Source organism: Vicia villosa, unplaced genomic scaffold (genome assembly GCF_029867415.1).
Source record: "Vicia villosa cultivar HV-30 ecotype Madison, WI unplaced genomic scaffold, Vvil1.0 ctg.000541F_1_1_2_unsc, whole genome shotgun sequence".
NCBI lineage: Eukaryota > Viridiplantae > Streptophyta > Magnoliopsida > Fabales > Fabaceae > Vicia > Vicia villosa.
Genome location: NW_026705249.1, coordinates 29090 through 41076, shown reverse-complemented (window position 1 = coordinate 41076; position 11987 = coordinate 29090). Strand labels below are relative to the sequence as shown.

Genomic DNA, 11987 nt, shown 5'->3' with positions numbered 1-11987 from the left:
TTGGTGTGAACACTACATCATGATGTGAATGGCTTGTGAGAGGAAAAAGAGAGATTTGCTTTGCTAGGAAGGACACTCTTTTCTGTATCTATAGTTTCTAGATGTATAGTACGGTTATTCTCTTTTAAGAATGAATAGTATATTGAATTATATTTGATATTACTTTTAGAATATTATTATTCAATGAAATAAGTTTCAAAACAAATTTAATGAAAAGTAAGTATAGTTTAGAAAATACAAATTTTTTTTGTTGGGAAGATTTGGTAGGATGTTTTAAAGTAATTAAAGAAGAATTATTTAGAGTTTATACATAATAAAAAATTTAGTGTGTGAAAAAAAAAAAACAATGACAAACTAACAAGTCATAAGAAGTCATAAGAAGATAAAAGACAAGAACATCATAAATTGTTTATCAAATTCGATCAAACGATTTATTCATAAGAGAGTAGTTCTCTGATTTACTATACTTACAAAAATTGTTATAAGAGATTACAAATGAGTTACAAAGACATGTCTTTTGAGTTTCCACAAACAAAACTCTATTTCTATTCTATTATTTCTTAATCTCTCAATCTCATTTTCTATAAACCACGTAAGTCCAAGGTGTTTAGAAGTGTTTCTCAATCTCTTTGATACCTTCAAAAGTTTCCTAAATTTCAAGAATTCAAATGAATTTCAACCCTTGGCTTTCTAAGTTTATCGAGTATTCCTAACCATTCTCTCATTTTCTCTGTCTTTAGTTGTAAAATTCTGAGATTGTGAAGACAAGAATATAAAACATACATATTTACATATGCTGAAACAAAGTCTAAAACATAACTCATTAACAAACTGATCCACACGAATCAAAACGAACAAAGTCCAAAACACGTGAACTGAGAAAATCAAAATTTGAAAACTCAAATGGCTATGCATCGAGAAAATCAAATAGGATATCCAAAAACCCAAACTGCCAGGGCCCGACTTGTCGGCCACCGCTGTCGCCTCCCGACCGATCCACAACCACTAGAGCTTCGCCGATCGGATAAGCGACACTTGGAGCTTGGTCTTTCATCTCTCCCATCCCCGTTCTCCGTACCATTGATATGCGACTTCGGCGTTACTGCCTCCACCATCCCGTTGGCCGCCAACCACCACCCCACAGATTTCGGATTCACCACCCCCTCCAATGATTTTCGGCGACTGTCTCCCGCATTCGCTAGTCACTTCTACCGAAACAACTCCCAACAAATTCGACACATTTTGACGACTTCTTGATAATTGTTACTTCTTTTTAATTTTTTTTCAATCTCAAAATATTTTTTCTTCTCTTTATTACTCAATATTTTAAAACATGCTTTAACTCAAAAAAAATTTTATAACATCAAGAAAATTAAATGTGACATAGGTTATTTTAATCTTTAATAATTTTGTTTATATTTTGTTTAAAAGGATTTTTACTTTTTATATATGAAATTTTTTTTGAAGATCTTTAAGGAAAAATTACACCACCTTTTAATAATGATTTGACACTTATTCTATGTTAAGAGTCTTAGGTTGGAAAAATATGATGGAAATCATGTTTATAAGGTGTCAACAATGATTACTTCCATCTACTAGTTGTTAAGTCAAATTATATGAGTGGGGTGTTATCTTAAGTTACATGTGTATTTACAATCTTTTTTACCAAATCTCTTTAGTGTATAAAATAATTCTTTTTATCAAATATTAAATTTAAAATAAGATATAAAATTCAATTCACACCCAAAACGAGGATCATACTCTTTTTCAAAATCAATTCTCACAAAACTATTATTTTATTATTACAAAATCACATTCCCTATTTTATTATGTTTTGTTTTTTATTTTTGTTATCACACACAACACAACACAACACAGTCTTAAGTTCACAGTGGTTTCTCAACATGTTATTCTGATCTGTCTACGCGCAAACTTTGTTCCCTATTGTCTCTGTCTGTATAGCGTTCCCATTGTTGCGTCTATGTTTCGTCACGGTGACCAATGCATCTGCCACATTTATTCTTCTTGTTGACCATTATCACACCAACATTACTATTACTTGTATAACAAGCTTCTTCTTTCTATTTTCTACTACTATTTTTCTTGTAGGATTTCTTTCCGATTTCCTAATTTCATCTTTGCCTCTCATTAATTCTTCAACGGCTAGAATTGCAAATCAAGTACATGGCCAAGTTCATTGATTCTTTCATTTTTTTTTTTCTCGTGGTTTTGATCATGTTTATTGGAGTGTTATTAATTCATTTTGGACTCTTTTCAAAATTTTTTTATAGGTGTATTATGGGTGTCATTTTCCTAAAATAGAGGTACAATTTACTTCATTTTGTCTTTAGTATCTTTTATAAGTATTTTTCAAATCGTTGAATTTTATTTTATTTTTCACAAATAAACTTGATAATGAATTAAGGGAATTATAGTGATATATTTGTAAAGGTCTATAAAAAGAAAGGCACAAGATCAATTTTCATCCGACGTCATCTTCAGAATACATCTCCTAAGCTTAACCCTCATGTGGTAGGTGGTTCGTCCTGAGAGGAAACATGGATGATAATATGTACCACATTGACCTGATTTTAAAAGTAAAAGAAATATAAGTTTTACGCTTATTAAAAATGATGGTTAATTGCATTTAATTTTTTTATTTATGTAAAAGAGATAATACAATTACTAATAAATCCTTAAATTTGTTGATTTTTGCTTATATTTAAGGCCAAAAATTTAATACTTTTGCTTATTCTATGTTAAGAGTCTTTCAAATAAAAGCATTGAATGTACTTAGATTTGTTGGCTTTTGCTTATATTTAAGGTCAAAAAATTTAGAAGACTTTTAACATGTTTGGATTGACTTTTGAAAGACCCATAATCAGTTCTAAAGGTGTAGAATTGATTCTAGATAATTTTGAGATGTTTGTTTTATCAAAAGTAAAAAAATTGAAATCTTGGTATCCGATCTTGCGACCGACTAATCCAAGAGGACCAATCCCACCGTCCACTAGCAGGGGTCCCATTTAAATCCATAACAAATCTCTTTAAGGACTGGCCCAACACAAGAGTTGTTAACACATAGCTGGATTCAAACTCAGGACCTTGAGAGGATTATTCCTCCAAAATTGATTCTACTTAAAGTTAGAATTTGTAGCTTCTATCTTCATAATTGATTTTGGGTAATTTCTATACCGAAATTTATTGTTAAACTCACTTTTACATAAATGTATTCAAACATAAATCAATTCTACTAAACTCAATTCTATTAAAATCAATTATACCAAACTCAATTCTGCTATAATCAATTTTGTACACAGTCAATCCAAACATACCCTTTTGCTTATAAATAAGACCGGAGAGAGTCCATTGCCTGTAACTGCATGTGCAAAAAGTTCTGGTTAAGATTTCCTAAGAAGTAGGTAGTAAGAGTGGAACGGTTACTACTTTCCAACGGTCTTCAAATCCAGGCACATAAATCTTTATAAATACCTCAACTCTAGGGGTGAGGAGGATCATTTTGAATAAATCACATAACACTCAAAAGATACAAAGTTTCTCACCTCACGTAAGCTTGCTATTTCCACACCTAATGAATGGAAATTAACACACAATAACAAACCAAGATATATTGAATATAAAACTAATGCTAATGCTAACAACCGCAAATCGCAAAGCAAACTAGCTTACAAATAAGACTCAAGAAGCTGAAAAACTATCCAAATCTGCAGCTTCAGTGCAAAGCCGATATCTCTTATCTCATATCTCATTTTGAAGATCCGAACGATTAAAAAGTAGATATAGGTGTAACGAACATGTCCTCCAAATTTGAGCTTGATCTTACGGTTAACAAATTCGAAATCACAGATTTAGTAAGACTACTTGTAGAAAAACGGAAATATGTTTATCTCCTCTTTTCTCTCTTTTGAAGCCTTCTATTATCTCTATATCTCATCACTCTAAATTGACCCTCTTCACTTAAATAAGTGAGACAAATGGGATAATCATATTTGGACCTTTCTCCATATAGGAAATGATCTTAAACCCAACAAATCTCCTCTCACAACTATGTGGAGAAAATTGCTAAACCGACGATGTCACAACAAGCTTTTAAGTTACCTCTTGGTAGTGCTTTAGTCATCATATCATAACCATTATCATTTGTATGAAATTTAGGTAACTCCAACAACTTAGCGTCCAAAATATCATGTATCTAATGATATCTCACATCAATGTGTTTGGACCTATTATGAGAAGTTGAATTCTTACCAAGATGAATAATGCATTGACTATCAACAAATAACACATATTTGTCTTGAACAAAACCAAGCTCCAGCAAAAATTTCTTAACTCATAGTAACTCTACACATGCTTCGGTAATAGCAATGAACTCACCGTCTGTAGTAGACAATGCTAAACACTTTTGCAATCTAGAATGTCAAGTTACAACTCCCTCCTGCAAATTTAATCATGTATCCTAAAGTAAAATTTCTAGAATCAATTTCTATAGCCATATCAGAGTCAGAGTTCCCCACTAGAATAGGCTTATCTTCTCCAAAGTAAAGTCGAGTACATGTAGTACCACGAAGATACCTTAAAATTTATTTTACAACATTTCAATACTCTCTACCTAGATTTGACAAAAATCTACTAATTGTACCAACAACATGTTCTATATTTGGTCTTGTACACACTATTGCATACATCAAACTACCTACAGCAAACGTGTAAGGAACACATTTCATATCAAACGTTTCATCTTCACTTGAAAGACTTTGATTAGAACTCAATTTCAAATGAGTAGTAAGAGGTGTGCTTACCGCCTTAGAACTTTGATTTTGAATCCTTGCAATACTCTTTCGATATAATGTTCTTGTAACATCTGAAGTTTCTTAACCTTTTGTCACTCGTGACTCTAATGCATAGAATCTATTTAGTTGCTCCCATGTCTTTCATGGCAAATGACTCTCCTAACTCCTTCTTTAACCTAGAAATATATTTACCTATAATAAGTATATCATCAACATATAACAACAGGATAATGAAGTAACCGTTAGGTAATTTTCTAAACACATTTGTATGTGTTTCGATCAAAAAATCAAAATAAGTTGAGACTTATTTGAAATGTCATGAAAATTTGTAGATCCTTTTTATGTGTTATGATATTAAGTCCCTGCAAAATAATAGCTTAAAACTCAAGTGTATACCAATGTTTTGCTTGTTTTTTGTTTCATAGAAAATTTGCTTGTACAAAATTCATATTTAATTCTTCTCAAGTAAAGAAATTTTAATTATTATGAGAGAGATCCTTATAATGTGATAAACTTTCTTGTAAAAAATCATGAAAAAAAATGAAGTCTAGGTCATAAGAATGATGTGTTTGAATTAGCTATGAATTAGCGGCAGATTAGCTGTGGTTTCTGGGTTTCTATGTGATGTTCATATTAGCGAAGGATTTAGCGACGGAATACCCGTCGCTATAAATCAAATTAATATAAATAATATAAAATGGGGACAAAATGCCACGTGGAATCCATGTCAACATCTTTGTCACGCCTAGGCATGGCAACGGGGCGGGTCGGGGATGCTTTTTACCTCCCCCAAATTCAAACCCAAATCTCCAATCAATCTTCGTTCCCCGTCCGAAACCCACGGGGATGGAGAATTAAAATTCAAACCTGTCCCAAACGGGTTCGGGTATCCCCGCCCCGCCACCATCCATTTAGTAAAGTCAATTTTTTTTAATAAAAATATTTATTTTTCAAAAATCAAATTACATTATAGATAATAAAATAAAACAATCTCAAAAAATTTCATACAAATATTTTAAATAATAAATACAAATCAAGTTATCGAAACATCAGCCACATATTTAATAATATAAATTAGGAAATATAAATATTAATGTACATAATGAAATAAATGGGGTGGGTACTAGTATCCTCATTACCCGACCCGTCTCCATATTGTATAATCCAGTAAAAACTCGAACTCAATCAAAACGTATTTTACCCGTCAACTTCAGGACAGTTCGGGTGGATAACCGCAGGTATGGCTTTTATTGCCATGACTAATCACGCCGACATTGCCACGTATCAGTGCCTCATTAACTCTATTAATGGGCGTTAGCAGAAGAGATCAAAAGTGTGAATTAAAAATTTTAGAGAGATTAAAATTTAAAATTAACATATTCAACCCTTAATTTTTGTTTGAATAATTTGATTTTCTATGATTATTATTGTACTCTAAATTAAATCTATTGATTTTTTTAGTATAATCTGCTTCCAAAACTTTTTTAAAGAGATTTAACACTTTATATATTAAAGATTGGATTCGAATCCAACAACTCTCATCAAAGTACTTTTAGTATATCTTTAAAAGACTTACTATTTCTTGTAAAAAAAAAAAAAAAAGACTTACTATTTAATCTAAATTTTTTATATTTCCAAAAGACTTACTAAATATTTCCAATTATCTAATTTATTATTTTACTAGGGCAACATAGACAATCGACTAGTTGTTTTAGTTGAATTTTATTATGTTAAATATAATCATTACTTTTTATTTTAATAAGCATAATTCAGTTTATATTTGGAGGAGGTATTTTATAAAAGTATTTCGGTAGAGTATTATTCTGTGAAATAAGTCTATGAAATCAATTACTGAGACAATACAAGTCATTCATCATTAATAATTTTGGAACCTTACAATACAATGATGTGTATTAATCAAAACCTCTTAATTTATTTACAACTAAACTACAAAAATTATGATTTTGAGAACCTAAACAAAAAGTATCAGAAAATGGCATATTCCAAAATCTTTTCTACTCAATCTGAGAACTCATAGCATTTCCTCTATATGTAATTGAGGATCATAACACTCTTCTCTCATTTTAGCATGTAATTTTCTCAGAATTTCATAAATCTGGTCATATTCATCATGAAATCTATCACTTGCTACGAAACTTCGAACCTCGTTCTTTAACTCCACCATGCTTCGACCGATAATCTTCTTCAAACTATTCTCTTTTACCAGACTCCTAAGTTTCGTAGCATTATGCCAATTTTCGCCGACACAATAAATATTTGACAGGAGAATATAATACCCTGCATGATTAGGGTCTAAGGCGAAAAGATTCTTAGCTGCAACTTCCCCCATCTTTATATTCTGATGAATGCGACATGCGCCGAGTAAGGCTCCCCATATATCAGGCCCAGCCTGCATTGGCATGTTGTTAATTACGTCCAAAGCCGTATCCAACTCTCCCGTTCGACCAAGAAGATCAACCATTATCGCGTAATGCTCTGAGTTTGGAATCAGTCTATACTTGTTGACCATGATATCAAACATCTTAAGCCCTTCTATAATCAAACCTGAATGACTGCAAGCAGATAGAATTGAAATGAAAGTTACATTATTCGGCTTAGTATCCGAACATTTAGCCATTTGAGAAAATAATTTTAAAGCTTCTTCTCCTTGACCATGAAATCCATAAGCTGCGATTATTGAGCTCCAAGTTACAACATCTTTATATGCCATTCCTTTGAAAACCTTGTTAGCATCTTCTATGCTACTACATTTTGCATACAGTTCTATAAGTGATGCTCCAATAAACTGATTATTTTGAAACCCGTTTTTAATTGTGAAAGCATGAAGACATACAGCTTGTTGAAGAATCCCCAGTTCTGAAACAGCGGTAAGAATCTTAACTAGAGCAATAGCATCAGGTCGAGTTCCGCTAGATAACATGTCACGGAAAACCCCCATTGACTCGTGCACCATTCCGATGTCAGCATAGCCACTAAATAAAACAGCCCAAGCAATTACATCCTTCTTGGGCATTCTATTGAAAAGATCAACGGCTTTTTCAGGTGAAAAGCACTTCATGTACATGTCGATCAAAGTTGTAGAGACAGTCATTTCCATTTCAAAACCATAGTTCACTGCCAATTCATGAATCTTCATACCTTCTTCCAAATTCAAAGTGTAAGCACAAGCTCGCAATGCACTAACCACAGTAACCCAATTCGGTTTAATTCTCTTATCTAACATTTCATTAAAAAGATCTAATGCATTCGTTTCTTCTCCATTATCAGCATAACACGCAACCATTGAGCTCCAAGATATAACATCCTTATCAGGCATTTCCTTAAACAAATTCGCTGCACTCTTGACAGAACCAGTTTTTCCATATAAATTAAGCAGCGAATTAGCCAAACACAGCTTAGTGTCTAAACCCTTTCTTTTCACAAAGCCATGAACACTTCTTCCACGCTTAAAATCAGATAAACGAGCACAAGCAGAAGCAACACTAACAAGTGTCACCGGATCAGGACTCACTTTCTCCAAAACAACCATTCGGGAGAAAAAATCAACCGCAAGCTCCGGACTACCACTCTGCTCATAACCACTAACAATCGACGTCCATAAAACAACATCCGGTTTCGGATACTCCTTAAAAACCTTCACAGCATCATTCATTTGACCACATTTACAATACAAATCAATCAACGCCGACCCAACAAACATATCCCTCTCTATCCTCACCTTCTTAAGAAACCCATGAATCATCTCACCCAATAAAACATTCCGCAAACCTGCACACGATTTCAATGCAATAGATACCGAGTAATTATCAGGTCTTTGAGTTTGACTACCCTCAATTAACATAGAACTAACATTATTCATTCGACGGAATAAAGCCAACGTCTCTACCCATTCTCCCTCATAACAATAGCTTCTAAGCAACGCATTCCATAGATAAACAGTTTTGTGAGGCGTTTCTTCAAACAGCTTATGTGCATGGTGAATTGAAGCATATCTAGCATACAGAACATTGAGCTTGGTAACAATGAAACTATCATGAACAAGACCCACTTTGAAATATTGTGAATGCAACTGTGAAATTGATAAATTACTGCAACAAGTTTCCAATAACTTGACTAAAAAATTCCACCTTTCCATAAGGTATTCATCTTAGTTATTCAGTGGCTGTATGTAGCATCGTGTCCTGTTGAAAAAATCATGAAAGTAATAAGTTCATAAGCATTTGATAGAAGAAAATTATTAGGAAGGTTGTTGAAATGAGAATAAGAAAGTACTTGTTTCTTGGTAGAGTCACTACTCTCCATTTGATAGTAAAAAATTACAATAATTTCTTTGTTTAAAGTATGAGAAAATAGATTGTCCACTCTAAATGTCAACCTTATAACTAATGACAATAATGTAAATCAAACTATAAATTTTAAATTATTTGTATGATTTAATATTTTAAAATATTATAATTGAATGAATGTGTAATATTTTTTTTATATTTACAGTGTATTATCATTAAACTATTAAAATAGAAAAATATTATTTTTCTCTCTTATGATATAACTAAATACTCCCTTGTTTTGAGCATTTCAAACGAATTAAAAAACATAAATAGTTAATGTTGTATGGGAAAGATAAATTATTTTTGACTTTACAATATTGTCCTTCATTAATTATAGATAAAAAGAGAAATTAAAAGTGGAAAAAAGAAAGAGAAATAAATAGTAAAGGGTATATTAGAAAAATCATCATTAATGTTGTATTGGAATAGTAAAGTAATTTATAATTTTGAACAAAATATTTTTACAAAGTGACTTATAATTTGGGACAGAAGGAATAACTAAATGTTGAAAAATTATGTAAAAGTAATTAAAAAATAGACAGATTTTTCAAGTATTTATTTTTCTTAATACTTGATCATATCTTGGCCAAAATATTTTAATGGTAAGTTGGAGATCAATAAATGAATCAATAGTGTTTCTTCTTCGAAGATTTCTTCTATGTTTAAAAAAACAAAAAGGAGGGTGTAGTACATGCAAATACTTTGGCGTCTAAATTAGTGAATGAATAAGGCAAGGGATAATGTTTTTAGATTTTTGAGAGTGTGTACCTTGATTTGGTCACTATCACTCCTTATATCGAGGTTCCTCTAGGGTTTTTGGAGTGAAATGACTTTTTCCCTCTTAAATGGACAGATGTCGAAATATAATTTGTTATGTCATCTAACGAACCTCATTCAATCATATGCTTGGATAAGGTTTTTTTTTAAGGAAAATACATTCTTGATCTCTAGGACCTAGAATATTCATTTGGATGATAGGTATAAGGTTGATATTTTCTCTTATATCATCACTGCCCTAATGTCATGTCGTCATAAATATATTTGCTTTACTAAACTTTATTCTTTGGGTCTAACTTTGAATCTAAAGCTAGGGAAGATCGAACACGGCCTTTGTTGTTAGTAGGTCATTCATACCATTATCCAATATCCTAATGTGGTGATATTCTTTTTTTACCTCGACCAGGGTAGGAATAATTGTCCCATAAGTCTAACTTACAATAATGGGGTTTTGGCTTGTAATGCACTTGTAGATAGGGTTTACCAAACGAGTGACGACTTGGGTGAAAATTGATTCACCTTTAACCTATATTTTCCCTTTTTTGGTATTCTAATGTCTTTTTGCAAGAAATCATGTGAATCCTCGATGTATGTCTTCTCAGCTGTTTGCCACGTGTTAGTATATAGCTAGTAGCGTGATAGCCTATTGCTAGGCCTCTTATGATCATTTTTTTGTGAACGTCATCGTTATTATCATTATGATGACACCTTTGATGAAGTATTATTTGTTTATTGCTTGACATTTGACCTTTTACTTATTAGTTTCTAGTTTTTAGGGTTTTGTCTTTCTGTTTTCCTTCTTATGTGAGTATAAATATTTTTAGCGGTTACGCTTTCTACTTTTCTTCCTTTGTTAATTTCTACTTTTGCTAGAAATGATCACGTTTTCTCTTGTAGTCATATCTTATATTCTACAACTACTTTATAACTTTTTGCCTATACGTCTTTCTTCCTTCTTAGTTCTTCATATTTACTAGGTTTATTAATGGTCGTGTGAAGCTAGTTTTAGCTCAATTATTGTCTAGCATTTGGAAAAATCGTGAGTGTATAGAATTGCTTCCTTCATAACTTAAGTTCTTTTCTGTGTGTCTAGGTACAATGGCTTTGGTCATCAAACACCCCCTATAAGCTATTCTTGATGAGGGCACGTGTAACTCTTATTTTGCAGTAAAGTCACTATTCTTCATTTCTTTCTCTAGTTCTTTGTTGCGGCTACCCGTATGAATATGATGAATGAAAGAAAAGTACATCTATTAATAGTTTTTTTACAAAAATTTATTTATTTAAAGTATCTTTAAAAACTATAAATTAGTTTTCTCTTTTATAATATAACTAAATGTTTAAAAAATAGGTAAAATTAATTGAAAAATAGGGAATTTTTAAAGTAATTATTTTTCTTGATACTTGATTGTATCCCTGGCCAAAATATTTTAATTGTAAGTTGGAGACTGATAAGATGACAATGTTTTATGATGTTTTTATCTTCAAAGAATTATTATAGGTTTGAAGAAATGGAAGGGATGGTACATGCAAACATTCAGATGCCCAAGTTAGTAATTGAATGAGACAATGAATAATATTTTTAATTTTTCGAGAGTGTGTACTTTGATTTGGTCTCTATCGCCCGTTATATTGAGTATCCTCTAGGATTTATGGAGACAAATAACTTTTTTACCCTCTTAAGTGGACATATTGAAATATAATTTATTATGTCATTTGACAACCCTCTAGCAATCATCTGCTTGGATCAGGAAGTTTTCTAAGTCAAATTCATGTTTGCTCTCCAACACCTAAAACCTTATTTTGGATGATAGACATAGGGTTGATATTTATCTTCTAAGATCACTACCCTAACATCAGGTCATCATAGATATCTTTGTTTTACTAGACTTTATGCTTTAGGTTGAACTTTAAAGCTAGGGCGGGAAAAGATGATGTTTGTTGTTATTGGGTCATTCATACCCTAACCTAATATGCTAATGTTTAGAGATTCTTTTTACCTATTCTTGTGTAGGGATAGTTACCCCTTAAGTCTGAATAAAAAGAATCG

The 11987-nt window shown here is 31.8% G+C and overlaps 1 protein-coding gene across 1 annotated transcript; it reads right to left on the bottom strand.

The window, feature by feature from the left end:
- Positions 1–6609: 6609 nt before the first annotated feature.
- LOC131629284 (putative pentatricopeptide repeat-containing protein At3g01580) lies at positions 6610–9161 on the bottom strand. The gene is made up of 2 exons (XM_058900077.1): positions 9105–9161; positions 6610–9013 (listed from the first exon to the last, which is right to left on the bottom strand). Exon 2 carries the CDS (start codon positions 8965–8967, stop codon positions 6844–6846), a length of 2124 nt encoding a protein of 707 aa, XP_058756060.1. The 5' UTR covers positions 8968–9013; positions 9105–9161; the 3' UTR covers positions 6610–6843.
- Positions 9162–11987: the final 2826 nt, after the last annotated feature.

Bases quoted from the DNA above. Each gene is read 5' to 3' on its own strand.
- LOC131629284 (XM_058900077.1), bottom strand. From the start codon at position 8,967: ATGGAAAGGTGGAATTTTTTAGTCAAGTTATTGGAAACTTGTTGCAGT.